The sequence below is a fragment of the Hypanus sabinus genome, chromosome 7, assembly GCF_030144855.1.
Source record: "Hypanus sabinus isolate sHypSab1 chromosome 7, sHypSab1.hap1, whole genome shotgun sequence".
Lineage (NCBI taxonomy): Eukaryota > Metazoa > Chordata > Chondrichthyes > Myliobatiformes > Dasyatidae > Hypanus > Hypanus sabinus.
The window spans coordinates 176,945,068-176,963,606 of record NC_082712.1 but is presented as its reverse complement, the minus strand read 5'-3'; the positions used below and the strand labels follow the sequence as shown (position 1 = coordinate 176,963,606).

Genomic DNA, 18,539 nt, shown 5'->3' with positions numbered 1-18,539 from the left:
AGGCAGAGATAATAGGTTCTTGATTATCCAGGGCATCAAAGGGTATGGGGTGAAAGCAGGAGAGTGGGTATAACTGGAAGAATTGGATCAGCCTATGATTGAATGGCGGAGTAGACTCGATGTGCTGAATGGTCTACTTCTGCTCCTATATCTTATGGTCTTATGGAATAGGTCCCATTACCTGTCTGCTCTTCCTGACAGTCTGCCTGTACACTATCTTTATTTTGTTACCATTCGTCCTTTCCTGAGTCCCATCACTCCGGTTCCCACCTCCCGCCAAATTAGTTTAAAACCTCCCCAACAACTCTAACAAACCTGCCTGTGAGAATGTTGGTCCCTCTCGGGTTCAGGTGCAACCTGTCACTTTTGAACAGGTCATACTTCCCCCAGAAGAAATCCCAATGATCCAAGAATCTGAACCCTGCCCCCTGCACCAGCTTCTCAGCCACACATTTATCTGCCAGATCATCTTGTTTCTACCCTCACTGGCATGTGGCACAGGCAGCAATCCAGAAATTACGACCCTGGAGGTCTTACGTCTCAGCTTTCTACCTAGTTCTCTAAATTCTCTTTTCAGGACCACTTTGCTTTTCCTTCCTACGTCATAGGTACCAACATGTACCAAGACAACTGGCTGCTCATGTTGTGGAGGCGATCCGAGACATCCCTGACCCTGGCACCTGGGAGGCAACATACTGTTATGCTCTGGGGGAGCGTGGTCAACAGCCCACTCCTGCATTTCTAATGACCAGTATTGCTATTGTTCCTGTGTTAAAATGCTTTTGTAGCATTATGGTGCGTAGCTCCAGTGCATTTATTGTTACATTTTAGATTGGGTTACTCTAAAACACAATTTTAGATTATTTGCTTGTGTATTTGTGGGTCACCTTAACTGTAACTGGGGTGTGTGATGGTCACCTCCTCGGTCTGCATGAAATTGGTTGGGTTCATTATCTGGGTTATGGTGCTCGGTCTGTTTTGTGTCTATCACAATAAAATGTTTGTTGAGTTAATGAGCTTCCTCATCTGTCATTAAGGACCAAATACTTGTCACAACACCATCTGGGTGTCCCATTCATGTCTACAAAATCTCCTGTCTGTTCCCCTCACTATTGAGTCCCCTATCACTACTGCTCCCTTCTCCTCTCTCTTTCCCTTCTGCACCCATGCTCAGTGTCTGCAACCCAGTCGCCATGGCATTCCCCTGGGAGGTCATCCTCCACAAAGTTTCCAAAGCAGTATACTTATTTTTGAGGGGAATGGCCACAGGTGTGCTAAGTGCTCTAAATGCTCTAAATGCTAAGGTGCCTAAGACTTTTGCACAGTACTGTATTTGTCAATTTGGAGCAAAGAGTGAGTTTGTAAATCTGGTGGGAGCAAAGAATGTTGGGGATGATGAGGGTGGAGCACTGCTGGAGGGGTGTTGGACAGATGGCAGAGAAGGAGTGCCAGGGGTAGGGGGTAGTGTGGGTACAGACAGTCCCAGCCCTGAGACATCAAGCAAGGTCATTTCATTCCAAACAACTGGTTTATTAATCATTACAGAATGTCTACCTGATCCTTCCTGCTCCCTCCCATCTCCTTTCCCCTTTTCCCAACCATGAATCCTCTTTCTCAATCTACCCCCTTTCCACTCTCAATCCATATCAGAATCAGGTTAGTCATCACTCACATATGTCATGAAATTTATTTTGCTTTTCAGTAGCAGTACAGTGCAATACATAAAATTACTACAGTGTTGAGCAAATGTCTTAGGCGGCCTAGCTATATATACTGTATGTGCTTAAGGCCTTTGCACAGTACTGTAATTTTACACCGATTGGAGGAAAGTATAGGAGGAATGTCAGAGATAGAGGTTTTATATAGAGAGTGGTGGGTGTGTGGAACTTAGAGCTGGTTATCAAGACAGACACACCATCAGGTTTCAGGGACAGTTATTATCTATCAACTCAGGCTCTTGAGTCAGAGGGGATAACTTCACTCAACCCAACACTGAACTGTTCCCACAATCTATGGACTCACTTTCCAAGGACTCTTCATCTTATGTTATTGACATTTATTGCTTAATTATTAATTATAATTATTTCATTTTTTTTCTTTTGTATTTGCACATTTTGTTGACTTTTCCACCTTGGCTGTCTGTCCATCCTGTTGGGTGCAGTCTCTCATTGATTCTATTGTGCTTCTTGGACTTACTGTGATTGCCCGCAAGAGAATAAATCTCAGGGTTGTATTTAGTGAAATACTTTGATAATAAATTTACTTTAAACTTTGAACATTAGGGGCATTTAAGATGCTCTTAATGGGCATTTGACGATAGAAAAATGGAGGGCTATGTGTGAGGGAATGGTTAAGATTTATCTTATAGTAGCTTAATTGGGCCTTTAATGTGATTTACTATTTTATGTTCTATGTTCTAGTTGAACAGCTATTAAATATATTCCACCACTTAGCCTACAGGTTCTGGGTCAGGACCCAACAAGCATCATACTCCATGTACACACACATATCTACTAATGAGAAACAGTGCAGATAATCTGAATACAGTTCTGTACGTACACATCGACAGGAATCCGCAGCAGTGTGGGAAGGAGGAGGGAGACATCAGACATGGCAAGCAGTCGTGGTTCCAGTAGCTGCAGGATGCACAGGCCCGTGCTGAATATTATATTGATGCCTAGGATGCAGAAAAGGAAAAGGATTATCATTAGTAAAAACCTAAGCGAAATCTCTCGGAGTTTAGCTGTGACTCAATGGGTAACGTTGTTGTTTGGGTTATTAACCTGTGATATTCCAGTCACTTTCTGCAGAGTTCGGTGGAAACACATCAATAATAATTAAATGTGATATTTCTCCACATGCTTCCAATGAGTATACAGAAACTGCAGTAAATCATCTGGCTTTCACATGCAGTAACAGATGCCAAAGCCGTGTACTCATCAAAATTGGAATCGGTTTATTATTGTCACATATATTGAGATACAGGGAAAATCCTGTGTTTCATATTGTTCATTTGGGGTGGGGGGGGCGGGGGGGGGTGTGTATACATGTACACGCACACACGCATAGCTGACATCTTTTCAATACTTCTCACATCTATCTCTGACATAGTCATAGAAAAGTACACACAAAATTGGGCTCTTCAGCCTATCTAGTCCATGCTGAAACATTTAAACTGCCTTGTCCCATCGACTGGTGCCTGGACCATAGCCCTTCATACTCCTACCATCCATGTACCTATCCAAACTTCTCTTTAAACATTGAAATCCAGCTCACATGCAGCACTTGCACTGTCAGCTCATTTAACACTCTCACAATCCACTGAATGAAGTTTCTCCTCATGCTCCCCTTAAACTTTTTATCTTTCACCTTAACCCATTACCTCTGGTTATAGTCCCTCTCAACCTCAGAGAAAAAAAACTTGCTCGCTTTTACCTCATTTATACCTCTCATAACTTTGTATACCTTCATCAATTTTCCTATTTAGCCAAATGGTGAGCAAAAGTGCTTGTTTCTGTGGTGTACAATTCTCTGATGATCTTTTCCCAAGATGGTGGCTGCAGTGTTTTGGTGTCTCATCCTGTGATTTTTTTTTTGGTCCTTGGCTCTAAACACCTCATGATAATAAAAGCACTTCATGCAGTTTAAAATGGCATCATGGGTCAGCAGAAACATTGTGGGCTGAAGAGTCTGTTCCTGCTTTTCCTTTGGGTTCATCAGATGCGTGGACAGCGGAGGCTTGCTGCATGGGCAACAACTTGCTCTCCATATCGTACTGCCCTGGCTTGCTTATCTAGACATCTAGGATGCAACATCCAATGTCTACACCAACCAATGGATGCCTAGCTATAAATTACAATAAGGGAGATACAATAGGAATAAGGAACATGTATATAAAAACTAAATAAGTAGTGTAAGAAGAGAGCAAAAAATTGTGAGGTAGCGTTCATGGGTGCATTGCTCATTCAGAATTCTGATGGCGGAAGGAAAGAATCTGTTCCTAAAACATTAAGTGTGTGGTGTTAGGTTCCTGTACCTCCTCTCTGATGGTAACAACAAGCAGAGAGCATGTCCAAGGTGATGGAGAATCCTTAATAGAAGATGCCACCTTTTTGAGGTGGGGAGGCTAGTGCCCATGATGGAGCTGGCTGAGTTCCATAAACTGGCACACAGGATAACTTCTCAATTCTGTTAACATCAAACACTGCATTTGCAGTTAGAGCAAGATCAGCAGAATGTAGCATCGATCCTGGCTATTCCCCAGCGAGCTCTTCCCCACATCCAGCTTCACTGTCTCTTCAGGGAAGTGTTGCACTTTGACAAATGTTAATCTGCTGCTCTTTCTGAATCTCCAGTAGCTCAGCAGCATCATGTTTTCTACTATTTGCTGTGGCCCAGATCTGCAGATAATCTCCACCATCACTACTTTCTCACTTCCTGTCAGTTTCCTTATGTAGGCCTATGCCTAGCATCAGTTTATGTACATACAATCTATGTATATAAGCTACCTTATGTATATATATATATTTATTTATTGTCTTTTTCATTCTGAATGCTATTTCTTCACTTTTAATTGTTTGCAATATGTTCTTTTTTTCGCACATTGGGTATTTGACAGTCTTTTTTAAAAATCTGTTCTATTGGGTTTCTTTATTTGCAGCTGCTTGTAATCAGATGAATCTCAAGGTTCATATAGTATACATACCTTGACAATAAATGTATGCACTTTGAAAATACTGGATTCTTTATCTCATTGTGTTTGTTACATGCACCATCGGATGTGTAGTAACAATTGTTTTGGTATGTCCTTCGCATACAAGTTTCCTCCCACAGTCCAAAGACCTACCAGTTAGGTAGGTTAACTGGTCATTTTAAATTATCCTGTGATTAGGCTAGGGTTAAATTGGTGGGTTGCTGGTCGGCATGGCTCGTTGACCTGGAAGGGCCTGTTCCTGCGCAGTATCACTAAATAAAATAAAATTTACACTTGTGTACTGGAAATGACATTAAACAATCTTGAATCTTGATCTTGTAATAGCCACACCCTGCAGAACTCCCACTGAGACTTCACAGGGTCAAGGGTTGCAGAAATGACCGTTATGTAACCTGAGGGAAATCACGGATAACGCCTCAAGTCTTCCTGGTCAGTCAACAAAACTTCGGAACATTATTCGCCATTTACTAATAAGCACCAGAAGCATACATATTGTGTGTGTGTGTGTGTGTGTGTGTGTGTGTGTGTGTGTGTGTGTGTGTACGTACACACATATATATATACACACACACATATACACATATATATACACAAAAAAAAATTCTGCCTTTCCCATCCTGATGAAAGGATTCAGCCTGAATCATCAACTGTTTATTCCTCTCCATAGATGCATAGAGGCTGCCTGACCTGCTGAGTTTCTCCAGCATTTTGTGTTTCCAGCACCTGTAGAATCTCTCGTGTTTATGATCTGCTGCTTCACTGTGAAGTCTCTTTGAGGTAAAATGCCTCCCCTGAAGATGCTTAGCTCTTCTCTTTGATGGTTCAGTGAGACCCTCTCTGTGATCTCTGCTGCCCTCTAACTCTTCAACTATGTGGTACTACTACTACGTCAACTCAGGCCTAGGGACCAGCATCAGGCACGATGACATATTCTCCACTCCTCCCCCTCCCTCATCAGTGTGTTCAGTTCATCTACATTAGCCGCGCCGCTATCTTCTAGGAGCGTGTTGACCACAGTCTTGGGTTCACCCTCCCATGCTTGGGCTTCCATGTGATGACTGGGCTGGCAGATAGCTCAGGTTGGGATAGACAGTTCCCCACTAGTTGCAGTCTTCTCGTCTTGATTTTAGTAGTGAGGATAGGTAGGTCATCATAGGGCTCGACGTTCATCACATTCGTTGCCAACTCACATTAAGAGCCGTCCGGAGCATTCGTGTATAGCAACCACCTAGTGACTTTCTCATGGTCTTGGTGAGCATCCACGTCTCGCATCTGTACGTGAGAATGGAGTCTATGACTGCTATGAAGATCCTCTTTGACCTCCAGATTTCCTTCATGTCGTTCATAGCCCTCCACGCCAGCACCTTCCGTATCTTTATGTCCTTCTCCGAACTCATCATTCTTGACTCCAGGTACTTGAAGTCTAAGACTTTCTTAATGGTAATATTTCTTATGGTCTTGAGAGTACCTTCATCACAGTTGAACGCCATGTACTCTGTCTTCTTAGCATTTAGATGAAGTCCAACTTTATTGTATTCAATTTCCACTTTTGTCAGTAGCTGCTGTGCTTCCTCAATCTGGTCAGAGAGCAGGACTATGTCATCTGCAAAATCGAGATCTGTGAGCAGAACTGGTCTGATCATTTTGGTTCGTCCTGGTTTTATGGTAAAACCAAGCTTGTCATGATCTTTGGTAGCTTAACATTGAGCATAATCAAGGACGATTATAAGGATGAAGGGTGCCAGTGTGTCTCCTTGCAGCACACCAGCTAGGAGCTTGAACACTGCTGTTTCTCCGTCTGGTGATACAACTTTTGCCTTTGTCTTGATAATAGCTGGACTATATTGCTCTCCGTAGATGGTCTGGCACTCCGTAAGCTTTCAGGATCTTCAGCATTTTACCTCGGTGAATGGAGTCAAAAGCTTTGTGAAAATTGATGAAAATAAGCACAGCTGGTAGGTTGTTCTTCTTGACTTCCTCGATGATTCTATGGAGAGCAAGAATTTGCATTACTGTTGTGCGCTTCTGCTGAAAACCTTTCTGATTGAATCTTAGCTGAGGGTCAATAGCGGTGCGAATCCTGTTCAAGATCATCTGATTGTATAGCTTTGCTAAGATGCAGGTCAAGCTGATACCGCGTAGTTATCTGTCTTCGTGAGAGATCCAGACTTGGGGACAGGGATAATGTTTGAGAGTGACCACTGTTCTGGTTTGTTGCCTTTCATCAGTGCTGTATTACATACATCCAGTGAGATGTCATCCAGGTCACAGTTCTTAAGGACATCTGGTGGTATCCCATCTGGTCCAGAGCTCCTGCCCTGTTTGAGTGCATATTTGGCCTTCTTCAGTTCCTCAATGGTGAATGGGCCATCATCGATGTTGACTTGCATTAGTATTGTGGGTATGTCCTCTTCTTCTGTGATCGTTGGAGGGCTTCCCAGCAGGTACTTGAAGTGGGTAAACTATGTCTGGGCACAGTCCTCTGCTGTTCTACCACTTATTTGACCTGATGGGGACTTCTTCCATCTGCTGATCTCGTTGACTAGGCACCATGCTTCTCCATGCTGCTTGTCTTCAGTAGCAGCCTCTACCCCTCTAATCTTCTCAGCTAGTTCCTCTTCCTTCAGTCGGTCTTAGGCGGCAAAGAGATACTTCTTTGCTGTCTTGAACTGGTCTCTTAACTCTTCTGTTTCGCTCCTTCTAAGTTTGGCATGACAACCATTGACCACATTTCTTGCTGTGACGATGTCAGGACGTTTCGAGATCTGGCTCTTTTTGATTCACTTCACAGTAGGCAGACTTTTTGTTGCATCAGTGTGTGCGTCTATGCGCCGTTGATAGCGGTCGGTGGCAGTCTCTTCCTCCTCCCACTCCAGTGGACTGAAGCAATTTCTCACTTCCACAGTGTACTGGGCTTGAAGAATAGATTGTGAGGAGAATGCCTTTCAGTCTATCTTCTCCTTGGGACCTGTGGCTTTGGGTTGCCGCAGGCTCAGTCTCACTTGCATTGACACTACTCTGTGGTCAGAACTGACTGAGCTGAAGGTGCTGTAGGCTTCTGTGTTGATCACACAATTACGTCATTTTGTTCTTATGCAGATGTAGTCGAGATGTTTCCTGTTTAGGGAGGCTCTGCTTTCGTATGTCCACAGCTCACCACCTTGCTTCTTGAATTGTATGTTGGCAGCAATGAGATTGTATTCCTGGATTAAATCAACTAGGTATTGTTCACTTCTGTTGGTAAAGTCGTGGTATGAGTATGGAACATCTTCCAGTCCGACCTGGGCATTAAAATTACCGAGCACAGTCAGGAAGTTATATGCCAGTATTGAAGTGACTGCTTTGTGAAGTCTACTGTAGGAGGTCTCCACCTCCTTCTCCTCACTCACTGCAGTTGTGCAGGAGTAACAGATGATAACAGAGGTCGCCAGGTTTCCGTCAAATTCCGCAGTAAGGATTCTGTCACTGACTGAGACTATGCCCCTCAGTGCCTTCTTTGCCTTGCGGTTCAACATCAGTCCTACTCCGCCTTGTGCTGACATCGTTGTCAGCCCTCTCCATGCGGACAAGGTGATGAGGTGCATCACCTCTACCTCTGTGAACCTTATCTCTTCGTCTGGGTGCACATGATGGTGTTCTTGGATCCCCAAGTTACCATGTGGTAACTTCCATTAATTTCTCTCCTCTCTTCCTCTTCAATTCCCCATTCTGGTTCCCCTCACCCCTTCTCTTTTCCTCAACTACCCATCACCTCCCTCTGGTGCCCCTCCTCCTTCCCCTTCACTCATGGTCTACTCTCCTCTCCCATCAGATTCCTTCTTCAGCCCTTTTCCACCTCTCACCTTCCAGCTTCTTACTTCTTCCCCCTTTTCCTCAACCTCGCCTAGTCCCACCCATCACCAGCCAGCTTTTACTCCTTCCCCTCCCCCACCTTCTTGTTCTGGCATCTCCCCCCTCCTTTCTAATCCTGATGAAAGGTCTCAGCCTGAAACATCAACTGTTTATTCCCTTCCAGCTTCTTACTTCACCATCCCCCCACTACTCACTCACCTTCCCCCTCACCTGGCTTCACCTATCACATGCCAGCTTGCCCTCCTCTCCCTCCCTCTTCTTATTCTGGCCTCTTCCCCCTTTCTGTCCCATCCTGATGAAGGGTCTCAGCCTGAAACATCGACTGTTTATTCCTCTCCATAGAAATCCTGCAGCATTGTGTGTGTGTTGCTCAGGGTTTGGAAGTTACTGTGAAAGGAGACCAGGGTGAGTTGTTGTACTGCATCTCACAGGTGAAAGAACCTGCTATGGAGACTTCAGCAGCACCTGAGAGCCTTTGGCGGTGGAGCAGCCCCACTGAAACTGTGGGGCTCGGAAAGTCCTTGAACTCCAGGCACTTTGGCAAGGAGTGGACAAGCGTCAGTCTTGCCCTGTAACCTGCCAAGAAAAGCGACAGTTTCCACTAAACACAATAGCTAGTAGGGAAATGACTTGCACATAAGGAAGTAAGTTAGCAAACGTGATTTGCTAACATTGCCCTTCACATTTTCAGGATGTCCCAGAACAGATTACAACCATCCTCTCATTCTAGTTACATTGTCGTGTAACCAGTTGGAATCAAGAGGGGTTTCGAAAAACAGCTACTGAATTTAAAAAATCAGAAGGGCTGCCGGTTCATGTCGCTGCCCCTTGGAAAGGCTGCCGGTTTGCGTCGCTGCCCCCAGAGGGGCTGCCGGTTTGCGTCGCTGCCCCTTGGAGGGGCTGCCGGTTTGCGTCGCTGCCCCTTGGAGGGGCTGCCGGTGCATGTCGCTGCCCCCGGAGGGGCTGCCGGTTCAGGTCGCTGCCCCTTGGAGGGGCTGCCGGTTCAGGTCGCTGCCCCCAGAGGGGCTGCCGGTTCAGGTCGCTGCCCCCAGAGGGGCTGCCGGTTCAGGTCGCTGCCCCCAGAGGGGCTGCCGGTTCAGGTCGCTGCCCCCAGAGGGGCTGCCGGTTCAGGTCGCTGCCCCCAGAGGGGCTGCCGGTTCAGGTCGCAGCTCTCAGAGGTGTTATTGAAATTCTGAGATTTATGGATTGGTATGTAGTTCAAATTAACTGTAGTTCATATTAGCCTCTTTCAGTTCTATGTTCTTTTTTCATCTTCTTGCCCATTCTTTCTTGTTGCCAATTGGCAGGTGGTGGTTTGGGGTTTGACGTTCTTGTTGCTGTTTCTTCATGTGGGTGATCTGTTAGTTTTAGTGCCAGGGAGTGGTAGGGGGTGTTGTTTTGGGGGTTGTGAATTTTTGTTTCTCTTTTTTTTCCAAGCGGGGGAATTACAACTAGAGAGCAGGGGAAGTGATGCCTTTCTTTCAACTATTTCTATGGTTTTCTGTATTTTGTGGCTATCTGGAGAAGACAAATCTCAGAGTTGTATTCTGAATATATATTTTGATAATAAAATGAACCTTTGAACTTTTATTCTGTTCTGAACGTTTTAATTGAAGAGTGAAATTTCAATTTGTTGCCAGAGCAAAGAAAAGAGATAAAAAAAAATACTGCTAATTCCACCCACCCTAGCAGTCAAAGAGCAAAGAAAAGAGATAAAAAAAAAATACTGCTAATTCCACCCACCCTAGCAGTCAACTCTTCACCAAATTACAATCCCATCACCACCAGGACCTACATGTAATCTCTGAAGCTTCTTTCTTGTAGCTATCCAGCTTCTCGACAAAGCTCACTCCAGTGTAATACCCTCCCTGTCCCTGTACAACATCTGTTAAATGGTCTTTCCTGCTCTCCTTGTTCTGTGGATAATTATTGAGTCTGTTTATATGTTCTCATTTATTTAAGTTTGATTATTGATGTTTCTGCTAATTGCTGATTGTTCATGGTTGTTTGCACTGTTGCCCTCTAGGTTCATGAGAATAATTTTGGCAATAAAAGTGTTATCACATAAGGAGGGTTTGATGGCTCTGGGCCTACTCACTGAAGAACAAGGAGGGATCTCACTGAAACCTAGCAAATGTTGAATGGTCTCAACAGAATGGATGTGGAAGGGATGTTTCCTATGGTGCAGGAGTCTAAGACAAGAGGACACAGCTTCAGAATCCATTTAGACACAGGGATCCATTTAGAATGGAGATGAGGAATTTTTTAGCCAGAGAATCTGTGGAATATGTTGTCATAGACAGCTATGGAGGCCAACCTATTGGGTATATTTAAGGCAGAAGTTAATGGTTCTTCATGGTACTACAGGAAACATTTTAGCAAGGATAAAGCAGTGGCTGATTGGCTGGAGGCAAAGAGTGGGGAACAAAGGGAGTTTTTTCAGGTTGGCTGCCACGGGGTTTGTGTTGGGACTGATTCTTTTTACATTATACAGTATATCAATGATTTGGATGATGTAATTGATTGCTTTGTTGCAAAGTTTGCAGATGATATGAAGATAGGTGAAAGGGCAGGTAGTTTTGAGGAAGTAGAGAGGCTACAGAAGGACTTAGACAGGTTAGGAGAATAGGCAAAGAAATGGCAGAAGGAATAGAGTGTTGGGAAAAGTATGGCCATGCACTTTGGTAGATGCAATGAAAAGGTTGACTGTTTTCTAAATGGAGAGAAAATACAAAACATTGAGGTGCAAAGGGATTTGGGTGTCCTGGTGCAGAATTCCCTAAAGGCTAATTTGCACGTTGAATCTGTGGTGTGGAAGGCATGCAATGTTCGCATTCATTTCAAGAGGACTAGAATATAAAAGCAAGCATGTTGAGAGTTTATAAAGTACTGGTGAGGCCTCACTTGAGTATTGTGAGCAGTTTTGGGTCCATTATCTTAGGTGAAACTGGAGAGGGTTCAAAGGACATTCATGAAAATGATTCCAGGATTAAATGGTTTGTCATATGAAGAGCGTTTGATGGTGCTGGGCCTGGACTCACTAGAATTCAGAAGAATGAGGGATGACCTCATTGAAACCTATTGAATGGTGAAAGGCTTTGATGGAATGGATGTGGGGAGGATGTTTCCTATAGTGTGACTAGAAGGGTGCCCTTTTAGAACAGAGATTAGGAGGAATATCTTCTTTAGCCAGAAAGTGGTGAATCTGTGGACTTCTTTGTCACAGGCAGCTAATGAGGCCAAGTGTTTAGGTACATTTAAGGCAGAGGTTGATAGATTCTTGATTGGTCAGGGGATGAAAGGATCAGGTTTATCATCACTCACATATGTCATGAAATTTGTTTTTTTTAATATAGCAGCAGTATTTAAACTTGAAACCCTTCCTATCCATGTACCAGTCTGAGTAATTTTTAAATGCTGTCAATGTATCTGCCCCTCAGCCACTTCATCTGGCAGCTTGTTCTATCCTTTGGGTAGAAAAGCTGTCCCTCAGTTTCATACAATTTTTCCCCCCTCTCACCTTAAACCGACACCCTACAGCTTGACTCCAACTCTGGGAAAAAGTCTGTGCAGATTCACCCTCTGCATGCCCCTCATAATATTATACACATCTATAACATCATCCCTCTTTCTCCTATGTTTTAACTTGCTCAGTCTTACTCAGTTATATAGAGTCTAAATTGGGATGCACAGAATTCTAGCTCCTTACCAGACAGTGCAGTGGAATGGGTATTGGCCCAGACACAGGGGACAGCAGGGTGACAGGGTGGAGATAATATCTCTACCAAAGGAGGTCTAAGGTGCTCCTTCCCTCCAATGGCCTCCTGTCATCCTTGAGCAAGGTGTAGCACCTGCTTAGCTCTCCTGAACAGGAACATTTGAAGCCATGGGAGCAGGTAGTGGATGGATGTTTGAGCAGCTGCTACAGATCACAGACACCAGGCAGACAATCTCTGAAGACTATTGATAATGGCTGGGGTCACCCATCTTGTAAAGACACTTCCCAGAACAAGGCAATGGCAAACTACTTCTGTAGAAAAATTTGCCAAAGAACAATCATGGTAATGAAAAGCCATATGATACGGCACATAATGAACAAACGAAAGAACATGTGATAAACAAATCCGAATCTGAATTATTCTCCTATGCTCCAAGGAATTTAGGCTGTCCTCGCTAACCTCTCCCTATAACTCAGGTAAATGACAGTAGTGTGATCACTTGAGATGAGAATGATGTTCTTCTGAGGGGTTATTCCCTTACTGGAGAACGCCTGTGCATGATTTTCTTTAATGTGGGGAGCCAGAAACATGGGGAACTACCACATGATCCTTGACAGATTGAGATAGAGGTCCAGTGACAGGGGACCCGTCAATGCAGTGGCCTTCCTCCACCTTCACTGCTGCTGTGTTGTGTTATCTGCCAGCTCCACCATTGAAACTTTGGTTGGATCGCTCTCTGTTTGGATCTTTCCTTTGGCCTTTTCACCAAGGGTGACCATACCAGGAGCTAAGCTCCAGGCGTTCTCAAGATCGCAAGAACTCACAACCCTGTCCACCATGACAGGATGACAATCCTCAAACAAGGCAGACTATAACCCAGCTATTTGTTATAATGAAAAAAATGCTTCCTGAGGCAAAGAAGATAAGGAACAGATGTAAGATGAGTGGCAAATTAACAAGTGGGGATGTGCTGTAGCAGGTATCAAGGGCTTGTGAGTGAGAAGGTGCTGCCTGAGAAGCAGTGGAAACAAATACAATAGAAACTAAAGATCTGGATTAATTCTTAAAGGGAAAAAAATAGTAAAGCTACAATGAGTAGGTTCACAATGTGCATGCCCCTCATGTGTCTATACACCTCTATGCCATCCCTTCAGGTCTCAATATATCTGCCTTATCTTACACACTCAATTGGGTACACCTGTACCACTGCTCATTAATGCAAATATCTAATCAGCCAATCATATGGCAGCAACTCAATGCATAAAAACATGCAGACATGGTCAAGAAGTTTGGTTGTTTTTCAGACCAAACATCAGAATGGAAAAGAAATGTGATCTAAGTGACTTTAACCTTGGAATGATTGTTATAATAATAAATAATAAATAAGCAATAAATATCAAGACATGAGAGGAAGAGTCCCTGAAAATGAGTCAATTGGTTGTGGGAATGTTTCAATGATTGGGCTTGTGAAGTTATCCCCTCTGGTTCAAGCCCCTGATGGTTGCGAGGTAGTAACTGTTCTATAGCTGGGGCAGATATATTAGATGAGTACATTAGAAGAGGCAGATACATTGAGACCTGAAGGGATAGTACAGTAGTGTAGTGGTTAGCATAATGCTATTACAGCTACTGCTCTCACCAAATGGGGTTCATTGGAAACCGTGACCACGAGGTTTCCTCCCACAATTCAAAGACGTACAGGTAGGGTCAGTAAGTAGAGGGCATGCTATAAAGGTGCTTGAAGTGTGCCTGCTTTGATTTGACACAAATGACATATTTCATTACATGTTTTGATGGACATGTGGCAAATAAAGTTAATCTATCCTTTCGATACATTAGGGGCATTTAAGAGGCTCTAAGATAGGTACATGGATGAAAGAAAAATAGAGTATTATATGGGAGCAAAGGGTCAGATTGATCTAGGAGTAGGTTAATCGGTTGCCAAAGGGCTTGTACTGCGCAGTATTGTTCTGTTATCACTCTCAACTTCAACTAACTGGTTTCATTATAGGAAGGATGTGGAAGCTTTAGAGAGGATGCAGAGATTTACCAGGATGTTGCCTGAACTGGACAGCCTGTCTTATGAGGGTAGAATGAGTGTGCCAAGGCTTTTCTCTTTGGAACAAAGGAGGACCAGAGGTGACTTCATAGAGGTGTACAAGATGTTAAGAGATAAAGATAGTGGACAGTCAAGATACTTTATCCCAGAGCAGAAATGGCTAAAATTAAAAATCATAATTTTAAGGTGTTTGGAGGAATATCTGTGTGGGGGAGAGGGGGTATCAGAGGCAGTTTTTTTAAAAACAGTGGTGGGTGTGTGGAATGCTCTGGCAGGGTATTAGTAGAGGCAGATATATTAGAGACATTTAAGAGACTTTCAGATAGGCACATGCATGATAGAAAAATGGATGGCTATATAGAAACATAGAAAACCTACAGCACAATACAGGCCCTTCGGCCCACAATGTTGTGCCGAACATGTCCCTACCCTAGAAATTACCAGGCTTACCTATAGCTCCATGTACCCATCCAAAAGTCTCTTAAAAGACCTTATCGTATTCGACTCCACCACCATTGCCGGCAGCCCATTCCACGCACTCACCACTCTCTGAGTAAAAATAAAATGTAACCCTGACATCTCCTCTGTACCTACTCCCCAGCACATTAAACCTGTGTGCTCTTGTGGTAACCATTTCAGCCCTGGGAAAAAGCCTCTAACTATCCACACAATCAACGCCACTCAACATCTTATACACCTCTATCAGGTCGCTTCTCATCCCCCTTCGCTCCAAAGAGAAAAGGCCGAGTTCACTCAACCTATTCTCATAAGGCATGCTCCGCAATCCAGGCAACATCCTTGTAAATCTCCTCTGCACCCTTTCTATGGCTTCCACATCCTTCCTGTAGTGAGGCGACCAAAACTGAGCACAGTACTCCAAGTGGGGTCCGACCAGGGTCCTATATAGCTGCAATATTACCGCTTGGCTCCTAAATTCAATTCCACGATTGATGAAGGCCAATACACCATATGCCACCTTAACCACTGAGTCAACCTGCGCAGCTGTTTTGAGTGTCCTATGGACTCGGACCCTAAGATCCCTCTGATCCTCCACACTGCCAAGAGTCTTACCATTAATACTATATTCTGCCATCATATTTGACCCACCAAAATGAACCACTTCACACTTATCTGGGTTGAACTCCAAATGCCACTTCTCAGCCCAGTTTTGCATCCTATCAATGTCCTGCTGTAACATTCCACAGCCCTCCACATTATCCACAACACCTCCAACCTTTGTGTCATCAGCAAACTTGCAAACCCATCCCTCTACTTCCTCATCCAGGTCATTTATAAAAATCACTAAGAGTAAAGGTCCCAGAACAGATCCCTGAGGCACACCACTGGTCACCGACCTTCATGCAGAATATGACCCATTTACAACCACTCTTTGCCTTTTGTGGGCAAGCCAGGTCTCGATTCAAAGCAATGTCCCCTTGGATCCCATGCCTCCTTACTTTCGCAATAAGCCTTGCATGGGGTGCCTTATCAAATGCCTTGCTAAAATCCATATACATTACATCTACTGCTCTTTCTTCATCAATAAGTTTAGTCACATCCTCAAAAAATTCAATCGGGCTCATAAGGCACAACCTGCCCTTGACAAAGCCATGCTGACTATTCCTAATCATATTATACCTCTCCAAATGTTCATAAATCCTGCCTCTCAGGATCTTCTCCATCAACTTACCAACTACTGAGGTAAGACTCACTGGTCTATAATTTCCTGGTCTATCCCTACTCTCTTTCTTGAATAAAGGAATAACATTCACAACCCTCCAATCTTCTCCTGTCCCTATTGATGATGCAAAGATCATCGTCAAAAGCTCAGCAATCTCCTCCCTCACCTCCCACAGTAGCCTGTGAGGAAAGAATTAGACTGATCTTTAAGTAGGTTAAAAGGTCAGCACAACATTGTTGGCCAAAGTGCCTGCACTATGTTGTGTAGTTCTATCAGGCGCAGTACTGCAGTCACTCAAGTAGACTATGATATTCTCCTCAGGAGTTGTCTGATTCAGGATCCACATATTCTGGTGCAGTATGGGCAAGAGTTAGTGGTTAGTGTTTGGGTCTTTGAGACACAACAGTGAAACTTGCAAGACTGAAGATTTCCTTTGTGAAGACATTCACAAAGACGTCTTCAAAAAAGACATCTTCACAAAGGAGGGTCTTGTGACACAGATGAGAATCTCATCCCTCGGGGTTGCTTGTTGTGGCCCCGGGGAAGGAAGAGCTGGAGCTGGCTGTGTGCTGCTGGATCCCATGCTGTGCTGGGGGCTGGAGCCTTCCATCGTTGTTGCCCTCCAGTGTTCGCTCAATGGAAGACAAGCTGCATTATGATCGACTGCAGCGACACTTGAGCAAAATGATGAGCTGCTGCGGGCTTGTTTTAAAAGGAACTTTGCTCCAGGACAACACCTGCACATCATAAATCTACAGGCATGACAGTCAGGGACTTCGGCGATACTTTTTTTTGTTAACTGCTTGTTTTGCTGCTACTGTAATTACAGGTGCTGTGTGTGACTATTGGTTCTGTGTTTTGCACCTTGGCCCCAGAAAAACATTGTTTTGTTTGGTTGTATTCATGTGTATGGTTGAATGACAATTAAACTTGAACTGGAACTGGATCTGGGACTGACCATTCTGTGAGGTGGTCTGTAAGCAATTTGTTGAGTGTCAGGTTTCTAAGAAACTTCTGTAACACTTGACCCAAGTTCTGCACTCACCATCCAGAATAATCAGGTCCCAGATCGCCAACACTGTGTCCCAGCAGGGCAAGGATGTGAAAAGAGTCAGGAACCAAGTGGTGATGAACAACAGTGGAGCCACTTTCAGGTTCTCCTGCCAGAGTTTCAATAGAAAACGTTAGTTAGTAATGAACCAAAACAAGACAGGAAGGAACATTTGACAATTGCCACAGGAGCAGGTACTTCCTTATTGCAAAGTAGCTGGCTGGTCTCATACTCCAATGAGATAGGGACATGCCTTTCCTAGAATGCAATGTCATCTCCTGCAGGTTGGGAAGGTGACATCTACAGTGAAACCCAACAGCCAAGAAAGTGGTTCTACCATGCTCTATGGAGAGCAAAGGGCATGATAACACAGAGGAAGTCATTGTTATTCACTGCAACCAAGGAAAATCTTAGTAGCGGCGAATAATTGTACCACCAAACCTGGACTTCTGAGTTTGAAAGAGTGGAACTGCCCCACTCCAACGGCATTTCCACTTTAAAAACTCTCCTGCACAGGTTTCCTGTCACCATTGATTATGATGGACAAAATCATTAGCATTGCAAAATTCCAAACTTGGCTCTCTGCAATTAAGTAATTTCTAGTTAATATTTAGAAATTAATCTTCACTAGCTTAACATATACTTCCCTTCATTTTGTCTCCATCCATGTAATTTGACTCCTAAAGTAGCAAATTCCAATTCCTACCAATTTCTTGGAGCAAGTTCCGGGTAACCAAAGTTCTCAGCAATTTTTTGATAAAGACATTTCTCCTCAATTCATTATTGAATTTATCAGTGATCATTTCACATTTGTAGTTTTCTCAGAAATAGCAGCATCCTTTTCATATAAACCAATATTATATCACAATATTATGAAACACCATGTGCAGTAGTGTAGTGGTTAGCGTGATGCTATTACAGTTCAAGGCATTCTGGAGTTCGCAGTTCAATTCAGGTGCCCTTTGTAAGGGGTTTCTACATTCTCCCTATGACCATGTTGATTTCCTCCGTGTGCTCCAGTTTCCTCCCACATTCTAAAACATATAGGTTAGTAGGTAAATTGGCCCCACTGGTGTAACTGGGTGGTGTGAGCTCTTTGGGCCAGAATTGCCTGTTCCTGTGCTGTATCTCTGAATAAAAAAATAATGATAAAGACCTCAAGTCTTCATTTTATGGGAGAAAAGAGGCCCAGTCTTCAATAATAAAATTCACCAATTTGAACAATTCATAAGCTTAATACACACTCCTAATCTTATACTGTGAAGGCAGATATGTGATGATGGGGATAAGCATGAGGTTAAGGAAAGTATGTCAAGATATTCGGTATATTTAAGATTAACGTGGAGCTTGATGAAGGAGATTGGTTAATTCTGAACATATCATGTTAGTGGGGCCTGAATCTTTTATCAATGAAGAGCTATGTAAATATAATGTAACTACTTATAATAACATTGCCATTGAAC

At 43.6% G+C, this 18,539-nt stretch overlaps 1 protein-coding gene across 1 annotated transcript in view; it reads right to left on the bottom strand.

Moving 5' to 3' along the window:
- si:ch211-266k8.4 (carabin) overlaps positions 1 to 18,539 on the bottom strand; it is a 165,264-nt gene that overhangs the window by 89,612 nt on the left and 57,113 nt on the right. The window contains exons 8-9 of the mRNA XM_059974000.1: positions 17,071 to 17,185; positions 2,560 to 2,677 (exon numbers count right to left, since the gene is read on the bottom strand). Of these exons, the coding sequence (XP_059829983.1) occupies positions 2,560 to 2,677; positions 17,071 to 17,185 (233 nt within the window). The remainder of the gene's footprint in view (positions 1 to 2,559; positions 2,678 to 17,070; positions 17,186 to 18,539) is intronic.